The 20797-nt window shown below is 27.1% G+C and overlaps 1 protein-coding gene across 1 annotated transcript in view; it reads right to left on the bottom strand.

Annotated features, from left to right (window-relative positions):
- Positions 1 to 16392: 16392 nt before the first annotated feature.
- Positions 16393 to 20797, bottom strand: part of LOC126839858 (uncharacterized) — a 43263-nt gene continuing 38858 nt past the window's right edge. Inside the window, exons 11-12 of the mRNA XM_050575276.1 lie at positions 17059 to 17121; positions 16393 to 16496 (exon numbers count right to left, since the gene is read on the bottom strand). Coding sequence (XP_050431233.1) covers positions 16393 to 16496; positions 17059 to 17121 — 167 coding nt within the window. The remainder of the gene's footprint in view (positions 16497 to 17058; positions 17122 to 20797) is intronic.

Genomic DNA, 20797 nt, shown 5'->3' with positions numbered 1-20797 from the left:
TAAAAAGTATATCTTAATGTACCGGTTTTATTTTATCAATAGTAGTTACCAATAATTGTTACAAAGTTAGGTCAATTAACCTAATTTCTAAATTTTCTAGCAGGATAATTTTTCGGCTTTTTATCTTTGGAGCTTTTTGAAATTTTTATACATTAATAAATATTTATACAAGCTGATTAATAATACAATATTTAATAAAATATTCGTATTTATGTTTTATTTTTATATTTTAAGCCCCAATACGCATTTGTTTCATATTTCTACAAAAATATCACATACCAAGTACATAGTATATAGTTATATAGTTAATAGGTATATAGTTAATCAAACCTGGTTTGTTGTATTTATTCATAACAGTTTCAAAAAACAAAAAAATTAAAATTTCTCTAAAAATAAACATAAATTATCAATATAATTAAAAATAAATTGATTGTGTTATCCATATAGAATCATCCTGTACAAATTATTATCTTTAAATTTGTATTTTTTATTTACCTAATATTCTAAGTTTTTTAGAAAAAAAATTTTTCGCCTTTTCAAATTGGGTCCTTTTTGAAATTTCATTACCTTAATACATTTATATATAACCTGGTTGATAATATAATATTAAAATATTATATATATAATTCGTATTTATGTTATAAATTGATATTTAAAGTCCTTAAACAGATTTAATACACAAATAACTCATACAAAGTACAATATATGAAGAACAATAAATGGTATAATAAGAAGTATGATACAGTAATAGAAAAACATAATATGTATTATTTAAACAAAATAGAAAATTATACTGAAAACGGCTTGACCTAATAATATAAAATTAAGACAACGAACAATTAAGTAGAGCTAACTAAGTGGTTGTGGCAGCTAAAGCAGGAGGAGGTAAGAGTAAGATCACAATTGCTTTATTCATTTTTAGTTTTATAACTCTTATACTAGAATATAAGAATTTGGCGACTAAGAAAACCATTTATTTTTCATATTGACCATAGTGCTTAAAAATAAAAAATTGACCACCACCAATGTAACAGTTAAATTCAATAAAGTAATTGAAACTTACGGAACGTTTGAGCCACGAATGGACATCACCATATTCGAATCTAAGCTAACAAAAGTGGTTCTACATTTTTTTTTAAAAATTATACGCTTATAAACAAATGGCTATTAGGGAATCCGATCGTGGATACGCGTTCGGAATAAAATCTTTGTTTGTGAATTCCAAAAGACAGTGGAAATTTCCACATCGGACATTGAAGGCATTGGAGCATTTCAGGATTATACTATAGTAGCGGGAAGTACAGTCAACGAGCATAACGGTATATTAAGTAAATAATTATTAAATGTATAATCAAATTCAGAGTTAAGAGTAAAGCTCTCAGAAATGCGAATTTATTTATTTTATTTTGGATATGACAAACGGTTGTTGATTATAAAGATAATAATGTTATTATTAATAATGACTAAACAAATATACTACAATAAATACATTTTTATAAAATAAAATAAATGAGTGCAATATGCAAAAAGTAATTATTTATTTATATACAATTTATAAAAAAAATAAACGTTTGATTACTAGTATAATTATTTTTTAGCTGTTAACTCAAGTGGAATACTGGAATCCTCAAGTAGTTGTACATTTAGTTCTCTTTTTTGAAAATCAATGTCAAAGGCATTTACTTGCCAATATTTGCCATCAAATGATCTGTATTTGACAAAATGTTCTACTTCGCCCCCTTATAGTACTACTACACATACATCATCATTGTGTAATAAGTAATAATACGTGTTTGAAGACATTTTTAGACTAACCCACATTGCTATCAAAGTACAAATTGTCCTAATAATGAAAAATATATTAAACAGGTCATAATCTGATTGTGATACGGAGTACGGACATACGTAAAGTTTTTTTGTGCAATGTAATAAAAATACTCGGCTTTGTAGTAACGATTGAAAATATTAAGAAATACAGTAAAAAAATCAAATCTTTATACAGTCATAACTCATAACAAATGAACAAATGAACATATATTTTTAATTTTTGTTTACAAACGTATGTAGTTAAAAACATGTTTCAATTAAAAAAACAAAAATCCCCCTTTTTAGATTACAAGGATTGGTAATAAAAATATTCAAGAAATTGAAAAATGTAGTACAATGTGTACCGAAAAATCATTATTTTAAAATGTATTTATTTTATTTTACATGTGACAAACGGCTGATGGTTATAAATATAAAAATGCCAATAGTAATGATAAATAAAGAACAATACTACATAGTAATAGCAATAAATACATTTTTATAAAATAAAATAAATTAGTGCAATATGCAAAAATTAATTACTTATTTATATATAATTAAAAAAAAAAAACGTTTGATTTCTAGTAATTTTGACAAATGTGTTTAAAATCGTGAACAAAAGCGTTTATTTTATCATTTATTTATTTTATTTTACATATGACAATCGGCTGATAATTATAATGATAATAATGGGAATACTAATGATAATGAAACTACATAATAATAATAATAAATAAGCATATATCAAATAAACTAATTTAGTGCAATATGCAAACTTTAATTATTTATTTAAATATAATTTTAAAAAAAATAAACGATTGATATCTAGTATTATTCGCTACTTAACTCAAGTTGAGTACTGATATCCTCGCGTAGTTGTGCATTTAGTTCCTTTTTTTTAGTATCGGCATTTACTTGCCAATATTCGCCTTTAAATGATCTGTATTTGACAAAATATTCTATTTCACCCACATTTAATACTACTGCACATACATCATCATCTGTGACATAATACGTGTTTGAAGACATTTTTAGACTAACCCACATTGCTATCAAAGCACAAATCCTTTCAACAGGTTTCTCCTTGTCAACTTCGTCAACCAAGATGATTTCAGCTAAAATATCAGAAAACCGGTGTTAAAAATAACCAAATTTAACTTACTAGCCACTACATTCCTGTGCTAAGTAATTGTGCAAGACACAATTACTAAACGTAAATAAAGAAGTTATACAATTATGTATATTATGTATAATAGTAAAAATCTCAGCATTCTGAAAAATATTATAATTTTTTTTTTTATATAAACAAGTCCTTAAAAATGAGTTTATATTTTATAAATATGGTTTTTTTTGTTGCCCAAAATTTAAGGATTTTCTTTAGAAACCTGAAAAAAAATTACATTTTATGTGTATATTTCAAACCAGGGTCTCCACAAACACGCTTAAAACACCAAAAATCGTGGGAAAAATTCATGGAAAAGTCAAAAAAACGGGAAAAAGCGACCACAGTAATCAAAATAGTTGAAATAATTGTGAGTTAAAAAAAGATAATTTCCCGTTCAAGATAATTTTGAGGGATCGATAACTATTTATTTTTAAATTAAAGAAAAATCACAAAATATAAAGTAGATAAAAAACTTTTGTTCTATTATCCATTATGAATGTGAAAAATAGATGTTATTAATTAAATAGCATTAATACTCTATATTTATAATTACCTAGCTTTTGGGTAAGTACTTTTATTATAGCTTTTCCTGTAAGAAGTCTCCTCGCCTTTCCAAGTTCGGTCAATTTTAAAGTTTCAGTACCTGTATAAATGTATATATGAATAACTTGTTTGAAAATATGATATTAATTAATATATTCGTATTTATTTTGTTATTTTAAAATTGAATGCCATATTTAATACAGAGTGGTAGGAAAAAGAAAAGATATGGCAATTAAAATAACAGGAGCATTGATAGAGCCTAAAAAGGTTGAACAAATAAAATAGAGATCAGATTAAAAAAAAAAGGAGCTTAAGCTCAAAATGTAATACTTATTCGCCCAGTTCTTATCTAGTCCTTTGTTTGGTATAGCTGACCAATGACTAATCCATTCTAGAACCCTTAAAAGAAGTCTCCCTTACTTAAAGTAAATTGTTGTTTGAAAAAATATATAAAGCAGTTTTTATCTTTCAAACAAGCCATAAGTTCCATTTACTACTAACTTGTAGCTTTGTAAATTCTTTTATGTTCATTATCATGCGCAGTACTACCTGTAACAAAAAAACAAATAAATTATATAGTTAATCTCACCTGTTTGGTATATTTATCCATAACAGTAACTCTAAAAATAAGATTTATTTGACCAATTAATGAATGCAAAATATAGTATTAACATAATACCCACGTCTTTTAAAACCTTTTGTAGCTACCGCATTTAGTGAGCTTTAAAATGTAGAAAAGGCGTAAATAGGATGTTAAGATCTTAATTAGAAAAAACTCGTTTCAGTGGAATGCCACGAAGTAAATAACCATGTAAAAGAGAATTACAGCTTCAAGCTGTAATTCAGTTTATCAATTACAGCAACACGAACTAGTATAGCATATTATCTATCGAGTCACAAGTATTTGTTACATTGAAACGTCAACAAATAGTAAGAAAAAACAGTTTTAAACTAATTTATTATATTTATCCATAACAGTTACTCAAAAAATGAGATAACTCTGACCAAATCATAAATTAAGTGTTTTTTAAATTTTTTGTCATTATGGTGTAAACAAAATAATATATAAAGAAAATTTTATCGTTCAATCAAATCATAAGTTCTATTTACTACTAATGAATAACGTTGTAAATACTTTGGTTTTCATCTTTAGCCGCCGGAATACCTGTAAAAATAATTTTAAAAATAATTTAGTTATTTAAACTCGGTTTGTTTATTTACAAAATTATAAGTAAATGCAAAATGTTTTATTTACATAAAATTAATCTCTAGCAAGTAGCAACGTTCTTCACAATGAATTTAATAATATTCTATTTTTTTTTTGTAATTGCAATAAAGTTGTATAATTGTATTTTATTATTATTTTTAATTTAAATTAATTCTGTCTTCCACAAAATTTCTCGTGAACTGTTATTTCTTGATGAACCTAATTATATTCAGAACACTTTGAAATCTTTTAAAAATGTTGTTTGAAATACCTAGGATATGTAATAATCTAATATTTTTTTAGTTAGTTTCCATTTACGTTTTAAGATGCTATTGGCCTTAGAAAGTTGATTATTAAAAAACAGATAATTTTATATTCACCTATTATATTAAAAATTTGTTGTTGCAATCGATCTTTTTCTGTCATAATGAATTCTAAATTTGAAAATAAAATTAAGTTGCATGTATCCCTATATTTTCTTGTAATAGAAACTAATATTGTACATATAATTCTTTGTGAAGCATAATAAATATAAAAATTATAATAAATAGTAGTGCTAATCGATTACCTTGTAGTAAGTCAAAGTTGAGAGTTTTTGCATGTTCTGAAATTAAAACGAAAAATTTGTATACTTAATGATTATCAAATGACTGTGCAAAAATATGTTTAAAAAATTCGATGTAAAGTATTACCCGGTACAGTGAACATTTGGTTTAAATAATCTGAAATTAGCAATATAAAAATTGTTGGTTATATATATATATATATATAAATTGTTGGTTATATAAATTGAATTGAATTTATGTTCTATCATAAGTTAGAGAAGAAAAGTAAAGAAAAAATATATGTGTATTAGTAATTCGGAACAAAAAACTTAGCTAAAATAAATTCAAAATCTAATAAAATTACTATGTATTAATTGAATCATATGGCGGAGTAGAATAAGATAAAATAAGTTTATTATCACTGAACATTATCCTTAACCCTTTCACTGTCCTGGGCATGCTTTTATGCTACAATTAATTAAATAATAACGAAACCTTTTTCCAGTATGACGATGGTTGTGACATGTTGCAGTGTGTAAAACACAATAGCAGTGAAAAGGTTAAGATACATTTTTGTTGTTAATTGTACACATTTCTTTTATAACCAAGATTTTTTTTTTGTTATCACATAATTATTATTACTTATTGCCCAGTGATCTGCATTTATCATGACTGTAAGTACATGCACCAATCCATCTAGAACAAATAAAAAAAGGTTTGACTTATAGAAAAGTGCCAAATAAAATCAAAATAAATATAAAAATCATTAGAAAAAATTACACTATACATTAGGCAACTACCCTTATTGGGATAATTAGCCAATTCCTAGAGTCAGGTGAGCTCATAGCAAAAATGCATAGGCGGCCTCCTCTTAAATATAAAAATAAACTTATATTTTCTTTACAAATAATTTGACACTTAGGCAATCATTATAATACAATTATATATTAGCACATTGGTTATTATCTTACTTTCTATATGATCATCTTTATAGTTTGAAGCTTTCAAGATTTGTAAGTCTGTAATAAATGTTTTAAAAAAAAAGTATGTATAAAATGAGTAAAATTTAAAAACTCACAAAGTTAGTCTATATGATTATAAAATATAGCTTACTTGAAATTTCCACCAACTCTATATATTTCACTGTAATGAATAGTTCAATATTAATTTTTTTTAGAGTTTCATCTACCTTGTGTACTTAAGTATAAGACAAAATACTTACTTATACTTATATCTGCCAAAACATTTACGCAGATTAATGACATTAAAACATAGGACATTTTCATTTTTATCTAAAAGAATTAATAAATATAAATGCAATTTATATAAGGCTCGGGTCTTTCGGAATGGTTGAGATGAAAATGTTTTGGTTTTAAAATTGTTTAAATGTATTGTTTTTTTTTTTTTTAGTTATCTTTTAAGAATATGTTTTACGCTAAATTTCCCATTTGCAAAACTTGACTAAGCTATGTTTTCATAAACCATTTGTGTTAGTCCAACTAAATTTGAAAAAATAGGCTCCACTTTTTTGACTCACGGTTAATATACTCGTAATATATTATAATATATTACAGGGTGATCGAACTGGTGATGACACTAATTTTTTTGGAAAATATAAAATGTTTGAAAATTATTTTTTCCTATAATTTAGTTGCTTGTATTTTTTATTATAGTTTTCAATAATTATAGAATTTTTTTGATTTGTCTCTTATACGATAAGAAGATGGACTTCGTTTTTTCCATATGAGAACATAATATGGTTTTTATTCCATAGAAATGTAGTAAAAAAATTACATAAGGTGGATCACTGGGTATAATGTTTATTCAAAGTATTTGTGATATGGATGAACACTTTTATCATAAACAAAGCAGCAAGAAACTACGAAAAACATTCTACTTCTAAGTACATTTTGATTGTCCATATTTCGGCAATACAGATAAGTAAAAACATATTTTCCAGCGCATCGTTGTTAGTTTATTTACAAAGCTGTTTTTTAGCATCGATACTGAGCTAGTACTCCCGTTATGTGTGTTTTTTTTTTGAATCTACAAACACGATTACATGCTTTAATATGGCCCGATTTACTTTAGGTATCCAAAATTATATATGATTTGGTAACTTTGGTGGGTCAAAAGGGGAAATAGTCAACTTCTTCACCCCCAGAACCATAAAAAACCTAAAAATAAATTGTCGGTCAATTTTTAACTTTCTATAACATAGCGAAAAATAATATAATCGAGTCAAAATTGTAATATAATGTTAATCTGACCATGCTCCTATTTACAAATATATTTACTATACTCCCCTGTAGGATTAAATTTCTTAAAAATGGTAAATAAAATATTCAATATCAATTTCGGCTTGAGAGCATATTTACCAGTGCCGTATTTCCCAGTAAACACTATAAGCTAGTGCTTAGGGCGGCAATTTCTCAAGGGCGACAAATAATTTTTAATATTACAATATTTTACTATATATAACTAGAACTGAAAGAAATGCAACTATTTATAAAATGTTTTTAGACTAACGGGATTGTAGTAATATTTATTGTTAAGGTGATTTTCAATTTCAAAATCGTAGTCTATCGCCCTATTATAGCATTGCTGCACTATTTATAAATTTTCCGTTGTCATGTTGTTTTTATACGACTTGACAACAGACAAGTGAATACGACGATCGTAAAATAAGTTAATGGTAATAAATTAGAAAAATATAACATGGGTTGACCGTTGACGATTGTGGGTTTATCTGTATCTAATCATGAAATCAGTTTTTATTTTTAAGTCTATACAATATGCCTATTTCTATAAGTGTGTATACTGGGAAATGGCACTGTGTCTATATCACAAAATATAATATTTAATAAAAACCCAATCATTAGTCGATGCAATCGCGAACGAGCTCATGTGGCATGTTCTATAGTATTATAGTAACGTACGTGTTCGGTGTTAATTTTTTTAGTGCAGATGAAGTTCACACTCCTAATTTGTATGAATATTTGATTTTTTTTATTTTGATTTGTGACTTTTTTAATAAAACTAGTAAAATGAGTGACGGTTGATCACGTTTGAGTGGCTATAAGTATAAAAAAATCGCGGAAGAAAAAAAAATTAAACTAAATAACTTAGTGCAAAAAACCCCAAAAATAGATTCTTTTTTTAAACCAAACATTATTTTAAATGAAGTTGACACTACACAAAAAACGCTCGCTAGTTGCTCAAACTCGGGTACCAGTACTACGGACATCACTTATATTCAAAACGTCACATCCTCAGAAAGTTTTTCAAATAATGATATTGAGAAAGATGATGTACCAATAGTCGATTTAATCAGCGAGGATCCTGCAGAATGGGTAATTAATGATTTAGCAATTGATCGCTTATTACTAAAAGAAATAAAACAAAATATTGACTATGATTTATCGCCAACAAAAGTAAAGTTTGGGAATAAAACGCGATACTTAAAAAAAAGTGTATTTTATCGGAAACTTTTAAATGGAGAACAACAGCTTCGAAAATTTTTAATTTATTCTCGTAGTAAAAATGCATTGTTTTGTATTCCCTTTCGAATGTTTGGAGGTTCTACCAAACTTGCTACAGAAGGTTTAACGGACTGGAGAAATGTTATTAAGGTTGTAAAACAACATGAAGTGTCTAACGAACATACTAACTGTCAAATAGTATTTTTACGTAGGAGTAATAATATTGGGAGAATATATAGTGATCTCTGTGTTCAAATAACCAATGAAATAGATTATTGGAAAAATGTGTTGAAACGGGTTATTGCTGTTATAAAAAAACTGGGAAGTCGCGGTCTTCCATTTAGAGGTTCCATGGAAAAATTTGGAAGCCAAAATAATGGTAATTTTATGATGTGTTTAGAATTAATATCTGAATTTGACCCTTTTCTAAGCAATCATATAGTTCAACATGGAAACCCGGGTAGTGGCCATACATCTTACCTTTCTTCTACGACATGTGTTGAAATAATTACATTAATGACAACACAAGTTACTAATGTAATTATAAAAGAAATTAAAAGTGCAAAATATTTTTCGATTGTGATAGACTCAACTCCTGATATCAGCCACACAGACCAGTTAGCATACGTTATTCGTTACGTTAGAGATGACGGTTTTCCTGTCGAACGCTTCATGTGTTTTTTACCAAATGTTGGGCATAAGTCTGAAGCACTTGAAATGGCTGTAATGTCTTTTTTAACTAAAAATGATATTGATATAAACAATTGTAGAGGCCAGTCGTACGAAAACGCCGCCAATATGTCTGGAATTTACTCGGGTTTACAGGCAAGGATAGTAAAAAAAAACCCTTACGCGTATTACGTACCATGTGCTGCTCACTCGCTAAACTTGGTTGGGACTTGTGTAGCTGAATGCGTGAAAGAAGGTTTATCGTTTTTTAACACAATTCAACATCTTTATTCTTTTTTTTCTGCATCTGCTAAACGATGGGATATTTTAAAGTCTAGCCTAACGCTCGGTAAAAAAGTTGTCAAAAAAGCAGACGGAACTCGGTGGTCTGCTCGGCATGAAGCTTGTGACAGCTTATATCAAAACTATGACGGTGTTATGAGAAGTTTAAGTTTATTAGAAGAAGATGATTTTGAAAAGGCGACGACGCGTTGTGAAACAGCTGGCTTAAGACGTCAACTTGACCGTTTTGAAACAGTTTTTATGACTGTATTTTGGAATGCTATTTTGGAGCGTTTTAATAGCACAAGTAAAGAGCTTCAAAAAGTAAACACAGATTTGGGAAAAGTAGTCGAACTCTATAAATCTTTAATTATCTTCATAACATCTATTCGAAATGATGAATGTTTTAATGAATATGTAATTTTGACAAAAAAAATAAAGAGTGAAGAGTACGAGTTTGATAAAGTAAGGACTAAAAAATGCAAACTTCAAGCAGGCGAGACAAGAGAAAATGAAGTCCATATGACTGGAAGTGATAAATTAAGAATAGAAACATATTTTTCCATACTGGATCGTGTGAAGAGTGAAATTGAAAAGAGATGCGCTGCTTATATTAATACATTTGGCAAATATGACTTTTTGACTAATTTAATACTACTTTCACATGAAGAAATAACTCAAAAAGCTAATAAGCTTCAAGAATTTTATAACGTTGATTTAGAAAAATCATTTGCTTGTGAATGTGTTCATTTTCGAGCATATCTTCAAAGTATAAATAAAAATATTGATGGAGTTAACGAGTTATCAATACTCTTACGCGGTAATAATTTATATACAGTTTTTCCTAATGTAGATATTGTTCTGCGTATGATTTTATGTATGGCAATAACTAACTGTTCAGCCGAGAGTTCTTTTTCTGCGTTAAAACGCATAAAAAATTATTTGAGAGCAAGTATGGAAGGAGATAAACTAAATTCACTGAGTTTATTGACAATTGAAACTGAACTAGTGAACAAAATGGACTTCGATGTCATAGTAGATGATTATGCGACTCAAAAGTCGCGCAGAAAGCCGATAAGTACTAGGCACTAACTATTTCATTTTGAATATAATTTAAAAATTAATTATTTAAGCATTTTTTACTTCCATATTTTTTATTATTATGTTTTATATCATATTTTTTATAATTAAGTTTTTCATATGAACGTATGTAAACATTTTTATAACAGCTGTATATTTTTATTTTACACCAATAAAATTTTAAGTAGTAAAGGAAACAACTATATTTGTATGCTTTAATAACATTTAGACTAGAAAAATATTTATATTAAAAGGCGGCAATTTGTTTAGGGCTTAAAGCGGCACAATGGTTAAATCCGGCACTGATATTTACAACTTTTGAATTCTTACTTATGACCTTGATGTATAATGAAATACGACAAGTAGATTATATGTAATCGAATGTCTATTATGCGAATAAATAAGAAAATTAGAAAAAAATATTGAAAATGTACAATTTTAGTACTTTTGAAGTTTTGAGAGCAATACTTACTTAAACAATATCAACGATAGTTAAACCGACTGCTTCAAGGTTTTTATGACGACTTTTCGAATAGAATCTGCTATGTCGACCAATACAGTGCAATGTAAATATGTTTTTTTAAATTGTTTATGCGAATTTATTAACATAAGCAACATAGTTTTATTTTGATGACAAACATATTTACGTTATTTAGAGGAGTTAAAATTTTTGCTAACCTGTTATTTAATTTACCAAAACAAAAGCAATCGTAGATGCGGTGAGGCATATTAAACATGGTGAGTATTAGGTATGAATCATTTTATTTTCAATACATATATTTTATAAACGTGTTATTTGATTTTATAGGTTTCTCGGATAAAAAAACAGTACTAAACATTTATATTATATAGGGTGATTTACTTATCGTGTACCACTCAACATCTCACTGGGTTTAATTATAAATTGCATTTTTTTTTCCAAAATGTTTTTATAATGTGATCTCAATTCTTCAAAAAATGTTTTGGTTTTACCCCCTCTCAAATTATATGACTTAAAGATTTAATATATATATACCAAAAAAAAAAAAATATAAATATATAGCAACCTATTTTGTAATCAATTAGTTATAATGTATTGATTAGTCATCCATACCTACAAAATATTAACTATTTTTGTAAGCGTTGCATAAGTATTTTAAGTTGTGTTGAAAATTTTGATTTTAAATTATAATAATAATAATCTTTATTTGCTAGTAGTAGAAATGATACAAGGTAGATTAAATAGATAATGAAATTACTAGCTTTGCTCGACACTGAGGTAGAACCTTTTATCGTAGAGCAGAGATACGTATCAAGATGTTAAATAATTATGTAAAATAACAACAACAAAAATACAATTAAACTAGGGAATATGATTATAACAAACTGAAAAAAAGTAATCATAATAATAATAATAAAAAGCAATAAACTGTTTTGGAGTATAGAGGGTATACAATAAGAATAATAATAGTATAATAACCAATATATAGAAATTTTGAAATAAGACATTTTCACAAATTATCATAGAACCAATTTTTTACTCTTTCACTGTAACTTTGGTGGGTCAAAAGTAAAAAAAGTCAACTTCTTGAACCCCAGAACCGAAATAACCTACAAAAAGAATTGGCAGTTTTGCAACTTTCAACTTTATTTTTCTATAGCTTAATAAAAAACTGTCGAATTAAGTCAAAACTGTAATAGAATGTTTAGCAGGCACATCCCTATACACCAATATCCTCAAATCAAAATTTCAATAATTCTACACTCCCCCACAGGACTTATTTTCTTAAAAATGGTATTTGATTTTTAAATTGATATAAAATAAAAAAAATATAATGAAACATGGATTCATATAATTAATACACCAAATATAAAATATAGTTTTAAGAACGGAGAGGTCACAGGTTTACAGGAATTATTATAAATAAAAGTGATAAAATTGAATAAAATCACTTTCAAATAAACGCTTTGATGCTCATTTGTAAATACAGAAACTTAATTTAAAACTTTCTAACTTTTCTGGTTTATTCTGTACTGGCTTGAAAATACTAACTACCGATTTGCATAGAAACGTTTTTCGAAAGTAATTTTATCACTTTCAGATTTAAAAATTCTTGTAAAACTATAACATCCCCGTCCCCACAATTCCCCGACCCAACTATGCTCCGTCCCCACTATGCCCCGACCTCACTGTACTGTTTTTTTCATTTAAATTGTATAGGTACTTATTATAACTACCGAACATAAAACTACCACATTTTTTAAATCATCTAGAAATAATTAACAAAAAATCGCAAAATAAAATCTGTACTGATTTAGGAAACATGTATTTTCTCAAACAGTGATTCAAAGTTAGTAGGATCCGGTTATAATATTCTGTGCTGTAGTCACTAATCACAGTAATGTTGTCTATAAGAATCAGTTAAAATGAATTGTAATTTATATGTTGTCTATTTTTGGATATAACTATGAATTTTGAATATGTTTGTCTAAGAATAATGAATAAAACTATATTTTATATTTGGTATATTTGTGGTGAGCGCTGATTTGAGGTTATTGGTGTATAGGGATATGCCTGCTAAACATTCTATTACAGTTTTGACTCAATTCGATAGTTTTTCGCTATGATAGAAAGTTAAATATTGACCGAAAATTTATTTTTAGGTTTTTGTGGTTCTGGGGGTGAAGAAGTTGGCTTTTTCCCTTTTTGAGTTACCAATCACATATAACTTTGGATACCTAAAGTAAATCGGGCCATAGTAAAACATGTAATCGTTTTTGTAGATACAAAAAAAACAAACATTATGGGAATACTAGCTCGGCGTCGATGCTAAAAAACAGCTTTGTAAATAAACGAACAACGTTGCTATAACGCTGAATGTATCCCCGGGCAAAATGCACCTAAAAATAATCCACAAAAAATTGAACTTCAGAAAAATTTTAGTACATTATTCTCAATTTGAAAAGTTTATGAAATATATGCGTTAAATTTTAAAAGTTGTTATCAGAAAAACGTGAGCTGGAAGGGGGTTAAAACAAAAAAAAAAGTAAGGAAAAACTGAGACCCCATTGCATAAAAACACTACGTTAAGAATAAATATAATTTCTTTCAATATAAACAATGTTATTTCAACCCAGTAATATATTGAGTGGTTTAAGATAAGCTAATCACCCCTGTACTATCACATAACATAACAGTGTAAATAATGTTATTTCACCCTTTTAGTCATACAAATGCATGCAGAACCCTTATAACTTTAATTATTAATATAATATGCATTCAACTTGCGTTATAAAGTTTATTTCAACCTTATGTTAATTCAAATTGTTACCGATTTTTTGTTCTACATGATAATTTACTTGTTATAAATATAACAAACTGGTTTAACTATATAATTTGTATTAAATCTTTTCGCGTTTCTTCCTACTTATTTAATACTAATATCCTATTCCAAGTTCTTGCTCTCACTCCCTCCATTGGCCGCAACCATTATATCCATAGAAAAGTCTAAACAATCAAGAACTTAGTTTTAAAAAAAATTTCCAAACGTGAATATTGTTTTGTATCTATAAATTTAAATCATAATTACCCAGACAACAAAAAAATTCAAAACTCCTGAGTATATTAAAATCGATTTTCACTATTCAAAGAGCTACCCATCAATTAAAGTATTTAAAGTTCAACCATTCATTTTAAAATAAATTTTTGGGCTTATGTTTAAGAAAGTTCAAAAATATCATAGTTTGATGAATTGTGGAATTTAAGTCATTGTTAAATCATTGTCATTAAAAACAAAAAAATTTCATTAGATTTGTCCGCTAATATCAATTACATTTTGAGCATAATATCAAAAATTTACTAAACGTTAGTTTAGATTTTATATTTATGTTATAGAGAAAAAACACGAACACTTACAAAGTATAATATTTGTACGACATTCAATTGATAGAATAACATAAACGCTACAATGTGAATCTGTGGATAGTAGGGTCAAACCAGTATAGTCCAAACACAGTAAGAAAGTAAGAATGTAAGTGAGTATTACCTAGTAGTAGTATTTCATTAGATTGGTCCTCTTACATCAATACCTTATAGATTACATTATTAAAAAAACGTTCATTTAGATTATATTTTTATGTTTCAGAGAAAAATAATGGATGTTCATAGATAAAAAAGACTTATGTCAATATACAAATAACAACAAAAACATTGTACCTAATGACCATTATGTGCTTAGAAATTATTTTTTGGACTAAGGTAGACACGATAAGATTGATCGCCATAATATCAATAATAATTCGCAACAAATGTGTTTAAAATCGTGAACAAAAGCGTTTATTTTATCATTTATTTATTTTATTTTACATATGACAATCGGCTGATAATTATAATGATAATAATGGGAATACTAATGATAATGAAACTACATAATAATAACAATTAATAAGCATATATCAAATAAACTAATTTAGTGCAATATGCAAACTTTAATTATTTATTTAAATCTAATTTTAAAATAAATAAACGATTGATATCTAGTATTATTCGCTACTTAACTCAAGCGGAGTACTGATATCCTCGCGTAGTTGTACATTTAGTTTTTTTTTTGTAACGGCATTTACTTGCCAATATTCGCCTTCAAGTGATTTGTATTTTACAACACCCCCTTTTAGTGTTACCTTACATACATTATCATATGGAATTAAAAAATAAGACGTGTTTGAAGAAATTTTAAGACTAACCCACATTGCTATCAAAGTACAAATCCTATAAACAGGAGACTCCTTGTCAACTTCATCAATCGAGGTGATTTCAGCTAAAAAATCAAAAAGCAGTTGTTAAAAATAAAATCCTTTCAGTGCAAGACACAATTACTAAACGTAAATAAAACAAGTTATACAAATATATTTACTATGTAAAATAGTAAAAATCTCAGCTTTCTGAAAAAAATTATAATTTTTTTTTGTTTACTATTTACACTCAATTAAAATGAGTTTATAATTTATAAATATGTTTTTTTTGTTGCCCAAAATTTAAGAATTTTCTTTAGAAACCTGAAAAATTGTACATTAAATGTGTGAATAGAACACTTCTTGTCAGCTAAAAAAACAGAATACAGTTGTTAAAAATTGCCAAAATTAACAATTATTAGCCACTATTTTTCTTATTTGTGCAATTGATGTTAATTAATTTGACAAAATTATTAAACGTAAATGAAATAAGTAATACAATTATATAAAACATGTATAATTGTAAAAAATCTCAGTAATAAAAAAAAAAATTAAGCATTTTTTTGTATTAATAGTTATTTAAAATGAGTTTGTAATTTATAAAGGTAATTTTTTTGTGTTGTCCAAAATTTTTAAATTATTTAAATATTTTTTTTTAGAAAGCTGAAAAGTTTTACATGTGAACACTTTAAACAGGGGTCACTATAAACACGATTAGAACAAAAGAGCTGAAATTAAAAATTTTATAATAAATATTAAGTATATTTGTAAAAATTATAAATAAACAAAAAATTAAATTTTGTTTAAGTTGTGTTAAGTAGTCTATAAAATACTGTGTTATTGAAAATGAATCATGATGTAAAAATAAATGTTATTAAAAAAAAAAAATAATATTAAATCTTTTTATTTATAATCACCTAATTTTTTGGTAAGCACATTTATAATAGCATCTCCAGTAAGATCTCTTCTCGCCTTTCCAAGTTTGGTCAATTTTAAAGTTTCAGTATCTGCATAAGTGTATAAATAGCTGGTTTGAAAATATAATATTTATTAATATATTCGTATGTATTCTGATTTTTTTAATTTAACACCCTAATAAGTACAAGCAGAGTGGGAAGGAACGCAAAAAATTATGGTAATTGTTAGTTTCGGTACCTACATAAATGTTTATATTAATAACTGGTTCAAAAAGATTAATGTATTCGTAATTATATGTTTTATTTTTAATATTTAATGTCCTAATAAGTACAAACAGAGGGAAGGAACTTACAAAAATTTGAAAATTATAATATCAGGATGAAGCCTAAAATTGATGGAGCCTAGAAGGGGTGAACAAATAAAATAGAGATCAGATTTTAGTAAAAAGGCGCGTATGCTGAAAATGTATTATGTATTCGTTCAATTTTTATCTGATTCTAAGTTTAGTAAGGTTGCAAAAATTACTATTTCATTCTAGAACCCTTAAAACAAGTCTCCCAAACTTATAGTAAATTGTTATGTGAACAATATAATAATATATAAAGCAAATTTTATCTTTCAAATAAGTCATATGTTCTGATTAATACTAACTAGTAGCTTTGTAAATTCTATTGTATTCATCATTATGCACAGTACTACCTCTAACATAATTTCCTGTAACAAATAAATTATATAGTTAGTCAAACCGTGATGTTGTATGTATCCATAGTAGTAACTCAAAAATGAGAATCATTTGACCAATTAATGAATGCAAAATATAATATTAACACAAAACCTATGACTTTTAAAGCCTTTTTAGCTACCGCGTTTATGTGATCTCTAAAATGTAGAGAAGGCGTACATAGGGTGTTAAGATCATTAATAGAAAAAACTCGATGGAGTTGAAGACCATGAAGAAAGAAATCGTGCAGCAGCGGAATACGGTTCCAGGAAAATGACAAAATATGACATTTTTCAACATACAGTGCCAGACCATGGAGATGAGCCAAATACAGAAAAAACCTAAGTTCAATATGTAGTAGGCAACCATCCACTGATAAGGTAATACTAAAAAAATGTTTAGGTCGTAATAGAAGGATCAGAAACCGCTTCTTGAGCATAAGTGTATTCTTAAAAATTGATACACGCCGTTTAAAATAATAACCTAAATATAATAGTGGTAAAATGTTATTAAGGCTCCCCAACTAAAATTTAACTTTTTAGTTATTATTGTGTGAACAAAAGAATTTGATAAGCAAATTGTATTTTTCAAACAAGCAATACTATATATTTACTACCATCTTTGTAAATGTTATTGTTTTCATCAGCATGCGCAGGAGTACCTGTAAAACAAATATTAAAACATTTTTTAGTTAATTAAACCCGGTCTGTTGTATTTATTCATCTCAGTTTCAATTAATCAATGCCAAATATAGTGTTGATTTTAAGTCGATAAAGTCCCTTTCCCCCCTACGCTCAAGAAATAAATTAAAATATATGTGTAATACTGTTACACAAAAAATTTAATTATCTCTAAAAAAAAACCTCAAATTATCAATATAGTACAAAATAAATTGATTATGTAAAAAGTAATACATTAAAATTGTATATTTATATTTACAACAAAGTTTTCTTGTAAGAATTTTTCTCGCATTATTAAATGTGGTACATTTCGAAATTCCATCACCTGCATAAATTTATAAATAAACTGGTTTATAATACAGTATTTAATAATATAATCGTATTTATATTTTATTTTGATATTTAAATCACTAATACGCATTTTTTTCACAAATGTACAAAAATATCGCATACAAAGTACAATATAGAAGTGCAATAATCAGTCAAACAATAATATCTTAAACAATGAACAAAAAACTATACAGTATAGTTCAAATTATAGTATTAGCATTAAGCCAATGGCTCTTAAGGTCCTGATAGCTACCGCATTTATACACAAAGTATAGTGAAGGCCAAGATCTTTAATAGAAAATACTCGTTTCAGTGGAATACTACGAAGTACATAAACCACGTAGAAGAGAATTATAGCGCCTAAATTTTTCATAATAACCAAGGAGATGAGCTCAGTCAAGAAATAAAATAACTTCAGCTTGTAGGTTTCAATAATCCGCGGAAAAAGCAATACTAATGAAAATATATATCATGTCGTCTGCAAAAAAAAAAAACTTCTTGTTTTTGCAAAAGTCCCTCTAATGAGCTAACGAAATAAAGAGGACTAAGGTGGTCCCATTGATAGACGCTTGAGGAGATAGTAGAAGGTTCAGAAACTGCTCTGTTCACTTAAGTGCAATGTTTCCTATCGGAAAGGTAAGATGTGAGGGGTTTCCAATGTCAATTGTTAGCGAAGAGTACAATGATAAATGAAGCGTCATTAGTGCTACGAGTGCTATGATTCAACCAGCTCTTGATAGTATATCAAACAACAAGAACTAGTATCGTATTTTGTCTGTCGAGTCATAAGTATTTGTTAACATAAAACGTCAACAATCTATTACGTTAAAAATGGTATTTTGTGGTAAAATGTTAAAAATTGATAAACGCTGTTCCAAAAATTACTCTAAAAATAATAGTTGTTAAAATTATTATAACAGTAAGTCTCCCCAACTAAACTTTACTAAATTTTTTGTAATTAACTTTGTAATTACTTTTGGTAGTATCTGCAGGATTAGGAATACCTGTAAAAATAATTTTAAAAATAATTTAGTTATTTAAACTCGGTTTGCTGTATTTATCCATAACAGTTTCAATTAATCAATTCTAAATATAGTATTGATATTAAATAAATATTGAATAACTTCATAATTACTTATGGGTTTATCAGCACGGATACCTGAAACAAGAATATAATACAGCTACGTAAACCAGGTTGTTATATTTTTATAAAAGTCACTCAAATAATTGAACTACTTTGACTAATAAGTCAATGAAAAATGTTTTATTAACATAAAATTAATCTCTGGCAAGTAGTAACGTTTGAAAAAATACTTTCTTCACAATGAATTTAATAATAATCTAATTTTTTTATGTGTATTAATTCTGTCTTCGACAAAATTTTTTGTGACCTGTTATTCCTTGATGAACCTAACTATATTCAGTACACTTTGAAATTGTTTAAACATGTATTTGAAATACCTAACATATGTAATAATTTTGTAGCTTGTAGCTTACATTTTCAGGAGCTTATTGGTTCAGAAAGCTGTTTATTAAAAAACTGATCATTTTGTGTTCACCTGTTATCTTAAAAATTTCCCCGTTGCAACCTTTGTTATATTGTTATTAATGTACCATGGGGCATTTGTAATCATTCGTATTGATATATTTTGGAGCGCCTATATTGGTCTTATTGTTAAATGTCTAGCTGGTCCTCCCCCCATATTTGAATTCCATTTGCCCATATTAGTCGTATTATTGACTTAAATATAAGTAATTTAATCTTGAGTGGCAGGTTGAATTTATGATTCAAGTTTATTTGATTTTTTTCTTTTTTCTTTGAAGTGAGGTCCCCAGGTAAGACGTATGTCTAATATTAAATTAACATATTTTGTCTCATTTTGAGTAGTGATAACTGTATTGTTGAGTATTACTGCAGGATATGTTTTAGGACGGAGAGCAAAGGTAACGTGACTGGATTTATTTTTATTTTCCAATTCCTAAACCATGTCTCACAGATGTTAATGTGTTATTGTAAATAGTGAGCCACGTCATTTACACTACTTAAATGCCTTGTGAACATGCAAGTGTTTCGACACGTTGCCGAACCAGTCAAGACATTCAAATAGGAGTAACCATAAGGCTTGTAAAAAGTGTAAAAATGTATCTTTTAAACAAGCCGTAAGTTCTAATTATAACTGGGAGGGGTTTCCAATGTCAATTATTAGCGAAGAGTACAATGATAAATGAAGATAAATGAAGCGTCATTAGTGCTACGAGTGCTATGATTCAACCAGCTCTTGATAGTATATCAAACAACAAGAACTAGTATCGTATTTTGTCTGTCGAGTCATAAGTATTTGTTAACATAAAACGTCAACAATCTATTACGTTAAAAATGGTATTTTGTGGTAAAATTGATAAACGCTGTTCCAAAAATTACTCTAAAAATAATAGTTGTTAAAATTATTATAACAGTAAGTCTCCCCAACTAAACTTTACTAAATTTTTTGTAATTAACTTTGTAATTACTTTTGGTAGTATCTGCAGGATTAGGAATACCTGTAAAAATAATTTTAAAAATAATTTAGTTATTCGAACTCGGTTTGCTGTATTTATCCATAACAGTTTCAATTAATTAATTCTAAATATAGTATTGATATTAAATAAATATTGAATA

Source organism: Adelges cooleyi, unplaced genomic scaffold, assembly GCF_023614345.1.
Source record: "Adelges cooleyi isolate 19-005CV unplaced genomic scaffold, UGA_ACOO_1.1 ACOO_flye_CR_arks_rails_tigmint_CR_PRNA_308, whole genome shotgun sequence".
Lineage (NCBI taxonomy): Eukaryota > Metazoa > Arthropoda > Insecta > Hemiptera > Adelgidae > Adelges > Adelges cooleyi.
This window is presented reverse-complemented; position numbering and strand designations above follow the sequence as displayed.